At 33.7% G+C, this 18,950-nt stretch overlaps 1 protein-coding gene across 1 annotated transcript in view; it reads right to left on the minus strand.

Annotated features, from left to right (window-relative positions):
- The window catches only part of LOC114329076 (probable medium-chain specific acyl-CoA dehydrogenase, mitochondrial), an 82,109-nt gene that overhangs the window by 21,618 nt on the left and 41,541 nt on the right, over nucleotides 1-18,950 (minus strand). The window contains exons 4-5 of the mRNA XM_028278090.2: nucleotides 15,905-16,005; nucleotides 10,743-10,954 (exon numbers count right to left, since the gene is read on the minus strand). Of these exons, the coding sequence (XP_028133891.1) occupies nucleotides 10,743-10,954; nucleotides 15,905-16,005 (313 nt within the window). The remainder of the gene's footprint in view (nucleotides 1-10,742; nucleotides 10,955-15,904; nucleotides 16,006-18,950) is intronic.

Below are 18,950 nucleotides of genomic sequence, written 5' to 3' on the forward strand. Positions count from 1 at the left end.
TAATTCTAAAATAGTAATCAGCAATTTTGAGAAAAGACAAAACAGTCAAAAAGCTTATTATGATAGAGGGACAATAAATTTAAAACCGCTTAAAAATAATGAAAAAGTTTATATTAAAGATAAAAACAAATTGAGAGAAGGTCTTATCACACATAAATTAAGAGATAAAACCTACTCGATTAAATTAAGAGATTCTGGGTCAGAAATTGCAAGAAATAGACAATTTTTAGTTCGCATTCCTGCAACTTCTGACGATGAACATTCAGATAACGAATCTGAAACTAGTGAGTCACAAAATTTTGAAAGTGTCTCTGATAACCATTCTGATCATCACTCTCCAATAAACTTACCTCCACAAACCTCTTCAGGTCGAATTGTTAAAAAACCTGATAGACTAGATTTATAAGTAATTTTATTATAAAATAAAAGGGGGTAAAGGGTGAATGAAACAATTGTGGAAATTTATAAATGTTTATTTAAAGATTTGTTAAAGAAAGTTATGTTTATTTTGTCATTATATAAAGAGGGGGATGTGATGTATGTAAATAGGTAGTATTCGGAACGCACTCAAGTTGGTAATATTGTAAGAGTGACGTGACAGTGACAAGGACAGTGAAACGGAAATAAAAGCATTCTGAATCTAGACACGATAGATACAAGTTGTTTCATTATAACCTATCCTCCAAAGTTAACCTAGGACCCCTACCACGTGTTACATTATAACATTACAATTTTGTTCTTTGACTTCCTTTACTCCGCTATTGTTGGTATTTTCTTGTTGTTGTGTTGATGACTTCTTCCTCTAGTACCAGCAACCAAAGCCTGCTGCATTCTGCTGATGGATTTTTCTTCATTGAGTAGGATGAGTATTGAGTCGCCCACTTGCAAAACTCGTTATGTCCATTTTTCAAAATTTTCACAAACATCAAAAAACTGTAGAATAAAAGTAATGTTTATTGAAAGCTCCTTTCACATTCTAAAGGTTTGTACATTATAATGTATGTCCAGTGGCCTAAAAAATATATGTTAACATTTAGGGGGGTTTTAAGGGGGGTTTATTTTGGACATAACGAGTTTTGCTACAGTATACTGGATTAAACGAGTTTTGCTGCACTATATGGGAGATAAATATTTAAATAAAGAGACACCTCATTTTAAAAACTTATGTTTAATGTAACAAAACTGTTTCAGAAATAGATACAAATAAAATGTGTAGATTATTTCAGTTTAAATCTATTAAATGTCCATGCTTATATAGCTCTTCTCGAGCATCATCGATCTCACCAATGTCTGATTCGTTGTCTTGAGGATTAGAAAAAGATTTCTGTTGGTGAAAAAGTTTTTTTAAAGAAAGTGAGATCCTGAATATGTTCCCATTCCTTGGTAAAATGGTTTGTCAGAAGTGTATTCAAGTCATTTAATTTCAATTTTTTATAGATATAATTCCTTCGCAGGTTTTGATTTCAAGGTTGACAACTGTTTCCCAGGCTTAATAATACTTTTCCGACGCCTAAGCCTAAACTATAATCGTTGTCGAAACTGTTTTGAAAATAATCATAGTTAACTTTAAGACCTTCGTAATGAGAGCCTTGGTACCTACTGCTGCTATAGTCCTATCATGGTCAACTCACTTGGGAGATCTTGACTGGTTACATTTTTACCCTCACAGTTATGTCTTGTACTTGAAGGGACTCAAGCTTTTACAGCATTTTTTTGCATATATATTTTGCTTCTTCTTCTTAAAGTTCCCTCTCCTATCGGAGGTTGGATATCATAATGGCTATGGTCACTTTGTTGGCTGCTGCTCTGAATAGTTGTAATGAACTACAGTTAAACCATTCTCTAAGGTTCCTCAGCCAGGAGATGCGTCTTCTTCCTATGCCTCTTCTTCCTTGGATCCTTCCTTGCATAATAATTCTCAGCAACTCATATTTTTCTCCTCTGGTAATGTGACCCAAATATTCCAGTTTTCTAGTTTTTATACTTTTCATAATTTCTAACTCCTTATTTAACCCGCCATTACACGCGCTATGAGGGAATCCCTCACCATATTTGTTTATAACCAATGAAATTGTGTAAAGTAATACGATAACCTTAAGCACCCAGGAATGCCTCTAGCATGGTTTATGAGAGGGTATGAACAAGTTATAGAATATTTCAGGCGATCAGTGTGCTGTGGGATAGTTGAAAGAAGAGACATCCCTCTTCAAGTGAGAGAATTCCTCACTGCGCGTGCAATCACGGTGAAATCACGTTTCTGTTATCTCAAAGAAACTTTTAGGTTTTTATTTAATATTTAGGTAGGTTTAATTAAAATATTATTGTTTGGATTAGGTTAGGAACAGTGGCACACCGAGCGGGGGGTTTGGGGGTTAAAATCCCACCCAGAGCATATAGAAATATATATAAAAGAAAGTAGGAAAATGTAACTTGTCTTTCACAAATAATACAAAAAACTTTCGATGCCCAAGCAAACCCCTCCTCCCCCCCCAGAGGAAAATTCTAGGCGCGCCACTGGTTAAGAACCCATTTCTAAATTTACCTATTCTAGTTGGGAAATAAGCCACAATTTAACTTGAAATATTGATTTTATTGACGTTTCGCATTCCACCTCGGACGTCGTTATCAAAATACAAAATATTAATAGTTAATTACATAAATGCCACAAAGAAATATCTTCAGAACAGTTGTTAATTGTAATTTGCATTTTTAGTAAAATGAATTCGCGTAAAGAACGTTAATTTCTTCAGTGGCTTGCTGAAATTGAAAATTAAGAAAACTTGCTTTTGATCTATGTAAATTATTTTTACTTTTGTTTTGTTAAATTAATAAAAAAAAGTTGGTTTACGAGACTTTCTATAATATGTGAGTACAACCCATTTTATATTTGTACATGTTGACATTCATTCTTCCTCGAAATAAGTCGAATATATGTAGGTGAGGGCGATGCTCATACGCGTGCAACCACGTCACAATAGAAGACGCGTGTAACGGCGGGTTAAACGTCGTAGCACTTCAACATTGGTAATCCTTTGAACCCACTGAATTTTCAATATTCTTCTGTAACACCACATTTCGAACGCTTCTATTCTTCTTATGTGTTGTCTCTTCAATGTCCAAGCTTCCATTCCGTATAGCAATATAGAAAATATGTAGCATCTTAGAGCCCTCAATCTGAGAGGCAACTGAAGGTCTTTGTTTGTAAGCAGTGTCTTCATTTTTATAAATGCTTGCCTTGCAGTTTCAATTCGGACTTTAATTTCTTTGCTTTGGTCATTTTTGTCATCAACCCAGGTTCCCAGATATTTGTATGTCTTAACTTTTTCTATTTGGGTTTGCTCTATCATTAACCTTTCATTTCACATATTTTGCAGATATTTCAATGAGCTTGCATCCCCACCACGTTGGTCTTTGGGCACATATCCTTATTCAAGGAACTTTTTACGCAATAACTGAATTCTATCTCTTGATACACCTAGGGTGTTTACAAAGAGATTTTTCCACACTGGAATTAGTTCTGGCCAACCACCTCTTAAAACAGGTATGAAATATTTCGTTGATACCTTTTTCTTCTAGTTTTCCTCCTTTCCATTTTTGGCCTCCGATATCGTGTTGCTGCCAACCCGATAACATTAACACAAACCCTATAATGTCTCAGAATTTAATAAAAACAGCATACAGCGAAGAATTGGGTAAGCAGAATCATACATATTTCAGAATGGACATAACGAATTTTGCAACAGTTTAATTATGTTGGACAAAACGAATTTTGCTGCATTATGAAAATGGACGTAACGTGTTTTGCAGCATTTATTGATTTTCTGATACGTTTTAAACAGGTTTATAACGACTTTTGCAACAAGACATATACCTATTATGTTTTTGGATGCAGGAGAAGAAACTCTACAAAATAGCGGTCTTATCTCAATTTTGAAAAAAAAAAATGGACAAAACAAGGTTTGCAACTGGGCGATTCAACTGTTTCTTTGACGTTTCTTATTTTTATGCCTGTTTTTTTCATGGTTATTGATGCATCTTTCCATTGTACTTTGTGCTCGTTGTCCAAGGCATGTTTATACAGGGTGTCCCTAAAAGATTGGTCATAAATTATACCACACATTCTCGGTCAAAAATAGTTCGATTGAACTTGACTTACCTTAGTACATATGTGCTCATAAAAAAAGTTACAGCCCTTTGAATTTACAAAATAAAAATCGATTTTTTTCAATATATCGAAAACTATTAGATATTTTTTATTGAAAATGGATATGTATCATTCATATGACAGGAACATCTTAAAACAAAATTATAGTGAAGTTTGTCCACCCCATGAAAAAATTATGGGGTTTTCTTCCCTTAAATCCCCCAAACTTTTGTGTACGTTCCAATTAATTCATTATTGTGATACCCTTAGTTAAACACAACGTTTTTAAAACTTTTTTGCCTCTTAATATTTTTTCGATAAGCCAGTTTTTATCGAGATGCGGCTTCTTTTTTAATATATTTACATAACAATTTTATGGGGGTTTTGTTCCTGTAAACCCCCAAATGTTTGTGTACGTTCCAATTAAACTATTATTGTGATACCAGTAGTTAAAAACAGTATTTTTAAAACTTTTTTACCTCTTTGTCTTTTTTTGACAAGTCACCTTTTATCGAGATGTGGCTTCTTTTTCAAAATATACCTAAAAATATAAATTATAAATAAATTTTCAGAGTATTAACAGGTCTCTATAATCGTACTTAACCATATACAAATATGTCGTGGATTCGACAAATATTCAAAATGTCGATAAACACTGGCTTATCGAAAAAGTACGAAGAGGCGAAAAAGTTTTAAAAACATTGTGTTTAATTAATAGTGCCACAATAATAATTTAATTGGAACGTACAAAAAAGTTTGGGCGGGGGTTTAAAGGAACAAAGACCCCATAAAATTACAAATTTCACTTTATTTTTTTTTAAGATGTTGCTGCCATAAGAATGCCACATGTCTACTTTTAATAAAAAATCTCTAAGAGTTTTCGGTATATAAAAAAAATCGATTTTCATTTTATAACTTCAAAGGGCTGTGTCTATTTTTGTGCGCGCTATTGTATATAGGTAAGTGAGGTTCAATCAACCTATTTTTGACCACAGAATCTGTGGTATAATTTATGATGACCAATCTTTGAGGGACACCCTGTATATCTGGGATTTCTCGAAGTCTCTGTTCTTGATGTTTCATGCTGGTCTATCCTGACACTTAGTGGTCTTGCAGTTTCGCTTACGTAGAAATTGTTGCATTCACAGGGTATTTTATAGATGCAGTTTTACGATCTTTCTTGTATGTTGTTGGGTTTGGTCTTGGACAGGATAGATGAGTGTTGGTTCTTTTGAAAGTTGTTGTGATGTTGTACTTGTTTCCTATTCTTTTCAATTTTTCTGGTAAGCCCTTTCTAAAGTATGTCCCTGTAAGTTGTATCCATATGGAAAACTTTTTTATTATTAATTTTACGAAAAAAAGTTATTCTTTATAAAAAGTTCCGCATGGTCCGAAACCCAAGATTCAACCATCAGATATCAAATTTTATGAATGTTATACGAGATATGTCAAAAAGTTTGAATTTCACTCAAGAGCTTTATTTTTCACAATATTGAAAATTGCTATTAGAAAAGTTATTTGGAATTAAAACTATATTCTATGCAATTACATGCTTCTAATTAAAAAAATTTTTTTTTTTTAAATTACGGATAGCCAACATTATTTTCAGTTATTTCAATTCTGATAACTCTTTTATTATTAATTTTACGAAAAAAAGAGATTCTTAATAAAAAGTTATAGATGGTCTAAAACCTAAAATACAACCATCTTATATAAAATTTTATTAATTTTATACGAGGTATGTCAAAAAAGATAAATTTAGATCAAAAGTAAAGTACCTCTATAGTTCAGAATATTTCAATTAGAAGGATGTAATTACGATGTAATTACACACTGAAACATAGTTTTTAATTCTAAATAACTTTTCATAATAACAATTTTCGATATTGTGAAAAATAAACGTACATATTTTACTCTTGAGCGAAATTCATATTTTTTGACATACCTCGTATAAAATTGATAAAATTTGACATAAGATGGTTGTATTTTAGGTTTTAGACCATGCAGAACTTTTTATTAAGAATCACTTTTTTTCTTAAAATTAATAATAAAAGAGTTATCTGAATTGAAATAACTGAAAATAATGTTAGTTATCCATAATTTTTCAAAAAACAATTTTTTCAATAAGAAGGATGTAATTGCATACTAGAATATAGTTTTTAATTCCAAACAACTTTTCATAATAGCAATTTTCAATATTGTTAAAAATAAAGCTACTTTACTCTTGAGTGAAATTTAAACTTTTTGACATACCTCGTATAATATTCAAAAAATTTGATATGTGATGGTTAAATCTTAGGTTATGGACCATGCAGAGCTTTTTATGAATAATAACTATTTTTAGTAAAATTAATAATAAAAAAGTTTTCCATATGGATACAACTTACAGGGACATACTGTAAATGGCATTGTTGTCATCTTTGACTCCCTTCTTTTGAATGTCTCTGGAATGCTTGTGGTGTTTTGTTGTTTCTTTTCTCTAATCGTATGACAACGAGTAACGGTTTCTTGTTTTTAAATGACAACAGGTACTCATTTTTAGTCAAAACCGTTATAGCATTGTTTATATGGGCCATTCCACGAACATACGCCTGTTTTGGATTAGTTCGACAACGAACATTTTACTGTGCAACATAAGAAGTACGAAAGTAAATGGCGCTAATAATTATTCCAATAAACAACAATGTATTTTGCAATTTACTTTCGTTCTTCTTATTTTGCACAGTAAAATATTCTTTGTCGAAGTAATCCAAAACAGGCGTATGTTCGTGGAATGGGGTTTATAGGGATAGTTGGTCAGCCCAATAGGAAAATTTGTTTGATTCAAATTGACACAGTCACCAGATGTCCCCACAATTTCTGTCAGGGTCGCAACGTCAAAATGCATAGACCCCAACTTGGATACGATCCTGTTCATAACACCCCCACTCGCATACATATTAAGAAAAATAAATATATATGGAAGAACATATTTAGAAATTTAATTAATGATGTCATGATATTATATATATGATAATGTATAGCAGCATGACATCATTAATTCAATTTTTAAATATACTCTTCTATATATTTATTTTTCTTAATATGTATGCGGATGTTATGAATAGGTTCGTATCCAACTTGGTGTCTATGCATTTTGACTTTGCGACCCTGACAGAAATTTTGAGGACATATGGAGACTGTCTCAATTTGAATCAAACTTATTTACCTATTGGTCTGACCAACTATCTCCCTATATAAACAATGGTTATAGTATGATACAATAATTGATCCAAAAGATGGCATAACCCAGACATCCAAAGTGAAAGTTATCCTCCAACACCAAATTGTTCTATATGGTCCACATAATGTTCAGAAAAAAGTCACACCATTTTGAGCGTCGGGTTTGAGGGGGAGGAGGGGGAGAGGGGAGAAATCGGTAAATTCGTAGTTTTTTACGTTTTTCACCAATATTTCTAAAACTATGCTGTTTAGCATGAACAACCTTCTATACAAAAATGTTCTACATTAAATTTGAAATAAAAAAGGCTCAATGCATAATCCTTCTAAAATGAACGGTTCCAAAGTTACGGAGGTAGTATAGTATAATTGGTCCAAAAAAAGACCTAACCAAACATCTAAAGTAAAAGTTTTCCTCCAACACCAAATTGTTCTATATGGTACACATATTATTCAGTAAAAAGTTACACCATTTGGAGCGTCCGGTTTGGGGGAGAGATGGGGGAGAAGTCGGTAAATTAGTAGTTTTTTTACTGTTATTCTGAAGCTATTTCCTTGTGGCATTTTTATGGTTAACTATTTAGATGGGAAATAAGCCACAATTAAATTGAAAAAATAATTTTATTAACGTTTCGAAGCCCAAATCGGGTTTCGTTGTCAAAATACAAAATACTACTAAATTAAACCAAAATGTTTTTGCTAAGTAAAAAAATTCTTCTAATAATTTATTTAATCTGACTCATTTATATTGGCAATTCAGACGTATATTATACATTTTAAAGTAGAAGACTTTAAAATGATATCGCCAATATTTATGAGTTGCGTTCCTGGGACGACTTTACTAAAAGATAGTTCATTCGATTACATGAAATCAATCCCAACTCAAGAATATCCGTCACAAAAAAATTATAGCATGTGATGTCTTTAAAAAGACAAAATTCTCGCGTTAGAGATTCCATAGTAAATCACATAGTAAATTAAAAGAATTTTTTTACTTAGCAACAACACTTTTGTTTAATTTAGTAGTATTTTGTATTTTGACAACGAAACCCGATTTGGGCTTCCAAACGTTAATAAAATTATTTTTTCAATTTAATTGTGCCTTATTTCACATCTAAATAGTTAATCATAGTTTTTTTACGTTTTTCGTCAATATTTCTAAAAGTATGCTTAAGCGCAAACAATGTTCTATACAAAAAGGTTCTAAATAAAATTTAAAACAAAAAAGATCCTATACATAATTGTTATAAAATCAATGGTTCCAAAGTTACGGAGGGTGAAAAGTGGAGGTTTTCGATTCTTTTTCTATTTTTTAGGTAATTGATGATGATTTTGGGTGGTGAGGTTGACGTTTCTTCAAGGGCTTATCACTAACATACCATCGGCCACTGAAATAGCAAATTCTATTTACAAAACACAACCCTGTTAAAGAAAATTTCTTTCATCAGTAATAATATTATAAATTGCCCAAAAAATATAAAAAGTATCGAAAACCTCCACTTTTCACTCTCCGTAACTGTAGAACTGTTGATTTTATAACAATTATGTATAGAACCTTTTTTGTTTTAAAGGACATCGCACACATCTTATGGAAAATATAATGTCACTCAAATTCAATAAAATTTATACGAATAGATTCGTTTTAAATTAACGGCCAAATCTTATCATTGCGCCAACTCTTAATTATGATTAATTACGGCGCAAATTGCAATTAAAGTTTATCTAAATCACATTTTTTGAGTCAGTAAAAGTGTCAGTTACCATCATTATTGCTCTGGGTGCTATTCAAAAGAGCTTAAACCCCCCGTTGGGCCTAAGCGAATTAGTGAAACTAATCCTCTGATTTATGGAGTACCGACAATTTGGGTGTTTTAAAATATTATTTCTCTCTCTAACTTATGTACGTATCCATTTGATTTCAGATTTATTTATATCAATTTCTGCTCTTATTATTGAAAATATAGAGTTGGCGCAATGATAAGATTTGACCGTTAATTTAAAACGCATCTATTCGTATAAATTTTATTGAATTTGAGTGACATTATATTTTCCATAAGATGTGTGCGATGTCCTTTCATGAAGAACATTTTTGTATAGAATAATGTTTACGCTAAAGCATAGTTTTAGAAATATTGACGAAAAAACAAAAAAAAAAACTACTAATTTACCGACTTTTCCCCCATCTCTCCCCCAAACCGGACGCTCAAAATGGTGTAACTTTTTACTGAACAATATGTGGACCATATAGAACAATTTGGGGTTGGAGGAAAACTTTTACTTTAGATGTTTGGGTTAGGCCTTTTTTTTTGGACCAATTATATTATACTACAGTAGAGTCTCGATTATCCACCATAAACGGGCCGACGGAAGGGCGGATAAGCAAAAATGGCGGATAATAGGGAGCGTTAAATGAAACACAAGTTTAGGCCTTAATGATTTCCAGACTCCGATAGGAGTGGCACAAGAAGAAGAAGAAGAAGAGAATCAGTTTACTTTTGACTGACATTGGACATTGTAGATAGAATGATTTAGGATGAACGAAAAAAACTAGCGGTTTTCATCTGCCTTGCCGATGTATCTCGTTTCGTTGCTGCCAATACTCGCCATCCTGTAGCATCATAATATCGACAGCTCTGGCTTCTTGTTGCTCGACGTATTTTATCTCATCTTAAAAAATTTTTACTCATTCTTTAATATTTTCAAAGTTATATAAATTTGAAAAAAATTTTTTTCTTAAATGGTGCGGCGGATAAAACGGAACGGCGGATAACCGAGACTCTACTGTACCTCCGTAACTTTGGAACCGTTCATTTTAGAAGGATTATGCATTGAGCCTTTTTTATTTCAAATTTAATGTAGAACATTTTTGTATAGAAGGTTGTTCATGCTAAACCGCATAGTTTTAGAAATATTGGCGAAAAACTTAAAAAACTACGAATTTACCGATTTCTCCCCCCCCCCCAAACCCGACGCTCAAAATGGTGTGACTTTTTTCTGAATATTATGTGGACCATATAGAACAATTTGGTGTTGGAGGATAACTTTCACTTTGGATGTCTGGGTTTGGGTCTAGTTATACCATACTATTATTACTAGCAGGTTTTTTCTTCCTGAAATGTATTTTCATTAGAGCAGGTGTTTCGGGCTCTATCTATAGGGATTAGATAATTCCTTTCTTGATGTTTATGTTGTGGTTAAAGTGGTAATTTGAATATCTGTTGGTGTAATTTGGCTTTTTGCAGAGATTGCAGTAAATCCTAACAAATCCAGGCTGTGATATAAAGAGAGGCAAAATTTACAGCTAACATTACACAAATTTTGATCCCCCAAACTGAATGGACCAACGAAGTTAAATATTCAAAACCTAATCCATACATACCAGTTAGCAACTCCACCATTGGTAATCCACATCTTTTGTCCATTAAGTATCCATTCGTCTCCTTTCTTCTCAGCGCGTGTTTTAATTCCATTCACATCAGAACCAGCTGATGGTTCAGTAACGGCATATGCAGCCACTAAAGGCTCTTCTATTAATCTTCCTAGATATTTTTTCTTTTGTTCGTCGTTACCAGTTAACAAAACGGGTGTTTGCTAGAAAAAAAATTTATAAATAAATGTTGGTTATAAAATTTGGAAAAACATTCTCCGTTGATCACTCTGTAACAAAACTCTTAAATTGTAGAAATTTTCAGCTTTTTTTTAGTACGTAACATAATTTGTTAGAAAATGTACTACTAAATTCAAAATAACAAGATTCGGGTCAAATATCCTAACGGTGCTCTGGTTTTAGAGACGTACTGGAATTATACGAAGATCAAGGAGAACAGAGAATAAAAAAGAAGAACAAATAAGGAAGATTAGAAGAAAATGTGGAATAGAAATCCGCTTTTATTCTACTCAATGCAGAACGTTGCATTTTAATGGATGGACAAAATATCAAACATAAGAGTACTCCAAAAAGTTGGCGCCCCTACTCTGAAGATGGGGTTGGGGTTAGTCGAAACAAAGGAAACAACTGAAACGGGCTATTTATTTATTAGTAGTGTGACCAACTAGCCCGAAAAATCCGGGACATGGCCCGAATTATGAAGTCGTGTCCCGGCGTCCCGGACCAGGCTTCCGGGCCATCCGAATTTTTAATGTTCTGGTAAAATTCTATTTTGAAATTTTGAATATTCTTCTAAGAATTCATATCAAACTGAATTGGTAGGACGAAAAAAAGTCGACAATATCGAGAGTGTAATATTAAGATTAATGCTCGGGGTGAGGCTTATAGATAAAAAACAAATAAAATGGATTAGAAACAAAACCAAAGTAAAAGACGCAGGAGAACATGCTGCCAAATTAAAATAGAGCTTCGCAGGACACAATGCCCGACTGAAGGATAAAAGATGGAATCATGAAATACAACAATGGAGACCGTGGTTAGGAAGAAGAAGCAAAGGAATGCCACAAATGAGATGGGCTGATGACATAAAGAACTTTGGAGGACACAACTGGAAACATGTGGCGCAAAATAGACAACACTGGATTGAATTGGGGGAGGCCTATGTCCAAAGTTGGATTTCTGAAGGCTGTAGAAGAAGAATATTAATAACACATCCAAAACGCTGCATATCATGGTATTTGGTATTATAGTTCTACAAAAACTCAAACTGTGAACTTTTTTTTCGTTTCTGTATTTAAATTATCGTCATTATCATTACAACCAATTATTGTGGCTTAACCCCATTAAAAATATCATTGTCAACGTCAACATAAAAATGTTTAATAAATAAAATGATGATATTATGAAAGTCCTATATTAAAACAATGGCCCGATTTTCATTGAAAAGTCCCGGATTTCAAGTATTTTTTCCAGCCGTGTCCCGAATTTGACTAAATAGGAGTTGTCACACTATTATTAGCCTACTTCTGATAGGGGGATCAATATGGTCTGTCAATTAACTAGATGTTGATCGTAAAGTCTAATTGACAATGGAGATATTGGTTAGATAGAGCACAAGCAATTAATCGTTCGTATGCGAACGAATCTAATTTTATGAAAATGAAAAGGGTCCTGATGTAGCGAAGATTTAACATTAGCTCTTAAAGTACGCCTAACAAAATGTTACGTATACAGTGGAGTGAATCATGGACGTTAAATGTAGAGACAATGAGACGACTTAACGCCTTTGAAATGTGGACCTATAGAAGAATTATGAGGGTTTCCTGGGTAGATAGAGTTACGAACAATGAAGTACTGAGAAGAATAGGTAAAGAGAAGGAAGTTGAACTTACAATTAAAGAAAGAAAACTACAGTATCTCGGACATGTGATGAAGAAATCGCTTTTGGTGTCCATGCATGGGTAATAAAAATGTGCACAATTTGCAAATTGCAGTGTGCAAAAATTTTCACCCCCGAAATGGGGTGGAAATTATTCTTATTCTCAAATTTTCAAGCATATCGATCCATTCTGTAAAAATTGCGAGGTTTTATCCTATTTTAAGCTTCATTACTTGGACTAAAAGGACATGGTATGTGAAGGATTCCAAGAAAATCACTTTCTTTATTAATTCTACTTTTTTTTTGGTGGTTCCGAAAAAAAAATGGGGGTGCATTATAGAAATTTGTAAAATAACACCAGTAAATGGATAATCGCTGAAAATTTTTTTACTCTAGCATAGGCGGTTCAGATGGTTTAAAAAGGGGTTTTTAAAATGTAACACCCTGTAATTAAAAAATGGGCAATTGCGTTTAAATGAAACCTATACCAAAAAATCATACACTTATTTGTGATTAATCTCCACAGGGTTTCTTCTTAATTTTCATTACAGTCAGGGAAAAATATTTTTTTTTAAAACATTTTTTTAACCCTCGTAAGGCGGTGCGGGGTGCAGCTGCACCCCAGACCTCGTTTTTCCACCTATCTTTTTTAATAAATTTTTTGGTTTTTGTCCATTTTTTTATTCGCATTAAATTCAATTCTAAACGCCACCCATTACAGCATTTAAAACTCTTTGCATTTACGCGCTTTTTTGGAAAAATTACTGTAAGCTGCAAATGATGAAAATTTCATATCCTGAATTAGACGTTTCTGATGTTCCACCTGGAGTTAACAGAGCTACGGAATAAGGTCGGTGTTACTTGTGTCAGAGAAAAAAGACCGAAAGTCCCGGCATAACTGTACTGTGCGTAAAAACTTTGTGTTGCTCACTCTGTGAAAAATTTCATGTGTTTGTCTTGCAACGATAATATTTTTTTTAAGAAGAAATGAGTACTTTGTTTGTAAAATTATGTTTCAAAGTATAAAAAACAAGTCCTAATTATCTTTCAAATCAATTTCACGACGTTCACATATAAAAAAATGGATATACAGATGTGGTGCAAATGCACCCCGCACCGTTATTTAAGAATCTAAGCACCGCCTTACGAGCAGTGCCGAGGCCCCTAGGCAACCCAAGCTATGAGGCCCCTTAAGAAACCTAGGTTTCTCCGTTTTTAATAATTTTTATTTTTGAAAATGTCCTTTCTCCTGTTGCGAAATAACCCAAAATTGCTGTAAAGCAGGAATAAATTGTTTTCCCTGCAAGTTTGAAGCTGGGCTATAAAATATTTGAACTGTTATAGTTAATTTTCAAGTTCAGATTCAATATCATCAGAATAGTTTTTATCTAGTTTTGAAGCACACTCCTTTATTTGAGTATCACTCAATTTTGGAAAAACACAAAAGTCCAAATACTGAAAAAAAAATAGTCTTTTTCCAAATACTGAGTTCATTGACCCGTACACTGTCAACCGACGACTCAGTTCAGTAATTAGAGTATAGTAGAGAATATTCAGAGTATTGTAGGTCGCAGGCCCTCTGCTCGTAATAAGCAAAATTATCTTTTTGGAATTTTAAGAACTCCAAAAGTGAATTTAGAAGCTGAACTGCAGTTTGAAGTTAAATCTCTTCTCTCTGCAATGAATTACTGACAGCGTTGATGCGTTCTAAAAGTGTTACCCAAAACTCATTCATTATGAATGTTTATTCTTTTTTTGACATTTATTTCAACAAATACTTAGCCTCATGAACTGTTTCAGCTTGCTGATTAGTGTCTTCAGCAAGAGTATGAAGAGCAGATTTGAAAGCGTTTTAACCTTTAGGCAAACGTCTTATGGCATGTGCTGCTTGTTCTTATAAGGACTAGATCGTGGCGAATGAGATCGCTTAAGCATTAGATCATAACTTCCCAACGGTGGGTAGAGGATGAAAAAAAGTTGTACACAGACTGAACAAACCCAAAATACGATATTCTATTTGAGGGAAAATACGTCAGCCAATCTCTTTTAATATTTGTTCCACTAATTTGTTTTCGAAAAACCATAGATTGTATAAAAATTTTGTAAATTCAAAATTTCTTTTTGACGCTGAAACACTTCCATCAAGGTTTTTACATCCTGAAGACCTTTCCCAATCTAAAATGTCCATACTTCTTTAGTTACTGTATTCCGTAATCCTATGCCGTTTTCCGAATTTAGGACCCAATTTATCTTTTACTTCAATTTTTAACTTAGTTTCGGTTTCCGGTTCTTTAACTTCTTGAACTGGAATAGAACTGTCGTTACATGTTTTTTCATCTTCTTCAGTTAGGGAAGCTATGTTTCCCTCAATTATTTCTATTCGTCACGTGCATTTTCATTGGTTGCTGATTCACTAGCTATGGATTTCCGCGTGAAACTGAGTTTAAATAAGTTTTGCTTATGTTTTGGATTTTGATTAAGGATCTTTTCTTTCTCCGGATTTTTCTTGTGTTTTTTTACTCACTTTCGATTCTTGTTTCCATCTGTAGTACTGGTCCTTCTACCAAAGGGCATTTATTAGCGATGTATTCCCACAGCATATACTTTCTATGTGAACAAAAGTATGCATTGTAATGTGGCTTTATACGTCCACCATAACTTTTATGATATTGCTTTGAATCTTTCAACATTTTTTCGTTTTGGTCCCCGCGAGGCCCCCTTTGGGGCCGAGGCCCCTAGGCAACCGCCTACTTTGCCTAATGGTTAATCCGGCACTGCTTACGAGGGTTAAAAACTTGTCAACTTTGGGGCGCCACCCCCGCTAAACGGTGGGTGTTAGACATATGCTGTCGGGAAATAAATAGTAGGAAATATAGTCCTCTTTATTTTACTATTAACTAAATTTTTTGCAAAACGTACAGGAAGGGCTACGTTTCGGAAAAACCACAAATTACCCCCTTTAAAGGGATAAAAAGGGGTGTTCCAGGGCGAAATTTTTTAAGAAAGGTTAGTCTCATAATTAGCACCCCTTGATATACCAGAAAAAAAATAAAGCCGGACTTATGTCCATTTTGCGAGGTTCGACCTCTGTTTCCTACACTATAAGCAGGTTTTGACAAACTTGAATTTTATTTTGTTTTATGGGGTTTTAAAATAAGTAAAACTTTTTATCAAGAATGGCATTTTTCACTAAAATTGAAAAGAAAAAAAAATTTCCTTTTGGGCACCCCATCCGTGGACACACTGTATATTTTAAATATGACTGTTTACTTACTCCCAGACCGCTGCCTTCTAAAGCAGTTTTGATTCCAGTACATCCATAGGCGATTTCTTCAGCTATGACACATCCATCGAATACTCCCATTTCCATACCACCTAAAACAAACATACTATGTACATTGGTTAACAACATGATAGACGCAAGGTACTATGAAATTGGGGTATCTCCAAATTACCGGGATATTGAATACGCACAGAAGAATAAATCTATAAGCAAATACACCCATCGGAAAACTCTAGGGATATTTTTATATACGAACATCATTGTTATATCATAACAAAATTAATAAAAATAAATTCACGTGGTCGTTTAATTTCTATTGAATTTGTACAGTTGCTCATCCTGTAGATCAGCGTTCCCCAAACTTATTTTTCCATGGCCCGGTTATTTTTGTGGTCATCCTTCGTGACCCACTAATTTTTTGGCATATCCTGGCGTACGTATACATGGAAACATATTTAAATATCTATTATAGTTTTATATACCTATTAATAAAAAATCATTAGCTCAAACAAAAATGTAACAAAACAAAATAATAATCAAATATTTTATTAATGAGAAGTATGCAGTTGTTTCTGGTTAACTGAAAACTTCACGTTTGGAGAAAAAAATGTTAATTTTATGCTCAGGTCGGTTCGACTTCCAAACGGTTCCTATATTTACTTTTGGGGAAAACCAGTGTTGAACAGTGAAAACCCTGCCTCACACTTACAGGTTGTAACGAAAGGAATTAGAAATTTTATCGCTTTTTCTGCTAAAACTGGGTACTTCTGGCAGCAGGACAGCTAAAAATATATCAGTGGAATTTTGTCAAATATATCTTTGAGAACCCTATCACACGATAGTTCAATTACTGACTCAATATCTAAATCCGCAAGTCCTGTCTTGGATTCTACGTCCACTGTAAATGGATTCCTTATCCATGCTTTGTTGCTGTGGATGGGGGAAAATATTCCTTCAGATTTGCCTGCAGTCCTGGCAGGTATTCTTTGAAAGCCGCTGAAATAACATTCGGCAATAAATTCACATTATACTCTTTTTGAAGTTCTGTTAGATTTGTAATTTTCTGCTTTCGCGCGACGTGTCCACAAATTAAGCAAATATTTTTTTGTTGCAGCTTCCACCTTCTCTTGTACTACATTGCTACCTTGTAAGGTCATATTTAAATTGTTGAAGAAGTCAAAAATATAACAAATATAGGCTACCTTAATTAACCTTCCGATGACCAACCTTTTTTTGTTACACGGATGACCAAGGGGGGAAATGACCCCAGGTCAAAAATGTCAAAAATGACAATTAACAAAAAAATAAAGATTTTTTTTTAATTTTTTAATTTTTTTTTGGCATGGACTTTATGTCATTCAGCCAGTCACAACATGAGTATTAGTGTCATGTGTAGTGTGTATGTTGAGTAAGTGTCTTGTTACTTTGCAAAGTCGACGTCATTAGCGTAAAACTACTTGTAATTACACATAATAGACGCTATTTTACTAAACATCAACTTCAGAATATATTTATTATTCGTAAAATATAGGGAATTTTTTTTATTTCAAAATATGAGGATATCTAGAATGATATTAAACTCAAATAAAAAAATAATGAGTTAAAAATTAAAAATACTTTTGAATTTATTAAAGAAAACATACGCTGGGGTCACAATTTCCCCCCCCTTGGTCATCCGAAGGTTAACCGATTGACATCATGAAAACTGTCTTTAAATCGAAATATTGCATCCCTAACCGTTGGTGGATGTTGTTATAAGAATATTGAAATTTTTTCCTTCAATTATTCAATTAATTCAATTAAAGTTTTTTAAACGTTCCCTTTTGATAGTCACCGCACTTCGCAGTCTAAAAGAAGATTTTCATGTGAAACGGCGAGGCGACCCGGCATTTTGCTTTCGTGGCCCGGTACCGGGTCGCGACCCACCATTTGGGAAACGCTGCTGTAGATTTTTGTGAGTAAAACAAAACGTCAAAAGTGATAACGAATATTTGACAAAGTTGTAGGTTATTTGACAAACACTATAAGTTTTATACTATAGTAAATTATCTCCTAGATTCGATTTTGTTCGTGATATACAGTTCTTGTTTACTTTAACAACCAAAACATCCGTAGTTCTTCGATATAAAATAAACTATTTATACCGCAGTATGGTTAGAACGCCCTCTAACGGGGAATAAGTGAAATGAATGTCGACTCGATTCAAGTTCTCTGTTTAACCCAGGTATGACAATACCACGTTTTGGTGGAAATTTGTCTTCTGCAGAGCCTCCTTGACAACGGGCAGACCTAGAAATAGTACTATCGAGGGATGGCAGGAGACAAATTTAAATCAAAACGAAACCGTAGATTTTCTATTTTACTAATGCCATACTCTGTATTAGCCCGTCCGCACATGGAGCGACGCTCGAAGCACTCGGCTCGATTCAAATCGCGTAGATTTCTCCCTGCCACTCAAGTTCCTTCGTTGTGGCATTGGGCTCCGTACACGAGGCGTTTACGATTGCAAAATCTCCTCGTCTAGTACGACTCTCGTCTCTTGCGATCCGTAGTGCACGAGAAAGTTCGAGTGAGACGCACGTTTTTAGTCATAATAGGTAGTTTATTTTATTTGTTTCCTTCGTTTTTTGTTGTTTTTTTGCGCTGAATGAAATTTTACTTTTATTTAAAGATCGGTGCATGTTATGTTCATTGATTGTAGTACTACCTACTAACTTTGTGGAAATATATTGTTTGTAATATAAAATTCTATTGAACTTTTGTTTCTAGGTGTTTATTATAAAATTCTTTGGAGAAATAGAACCCTCCATTGTATAATGCTCATTGTATACAAATGATACTAAAAATGTAACAATACCGTACTTTTTACAGATCTAAATAGTCGTTTGGGTTGATAAATAAAAAAGATGTGAGCAAACTGAATCGACTAGTGTGCGGAGAGCAATCGCTTGTGCCGCAGGGTTCGTACAAGACGAGCAAGACGCGCGAACCTCGAGACCTGTTTTCGATCGACTCATGTGCGGACGGCCTTGAGTAC

Source organism: Diabrotica virgifera, chromosome 1 (assembly GCF_917563875.1).
Source record: "Diabrotica virgifera virgifera chromosome 1, PGI_DIABVI_V3a".
Lineage (NCBI taxonomy): Eukaryota > Metazoa > Arthropoda > Insecta > Coleoptera > Chrysomelidae > Diabrotica > Diabrotica virgifera.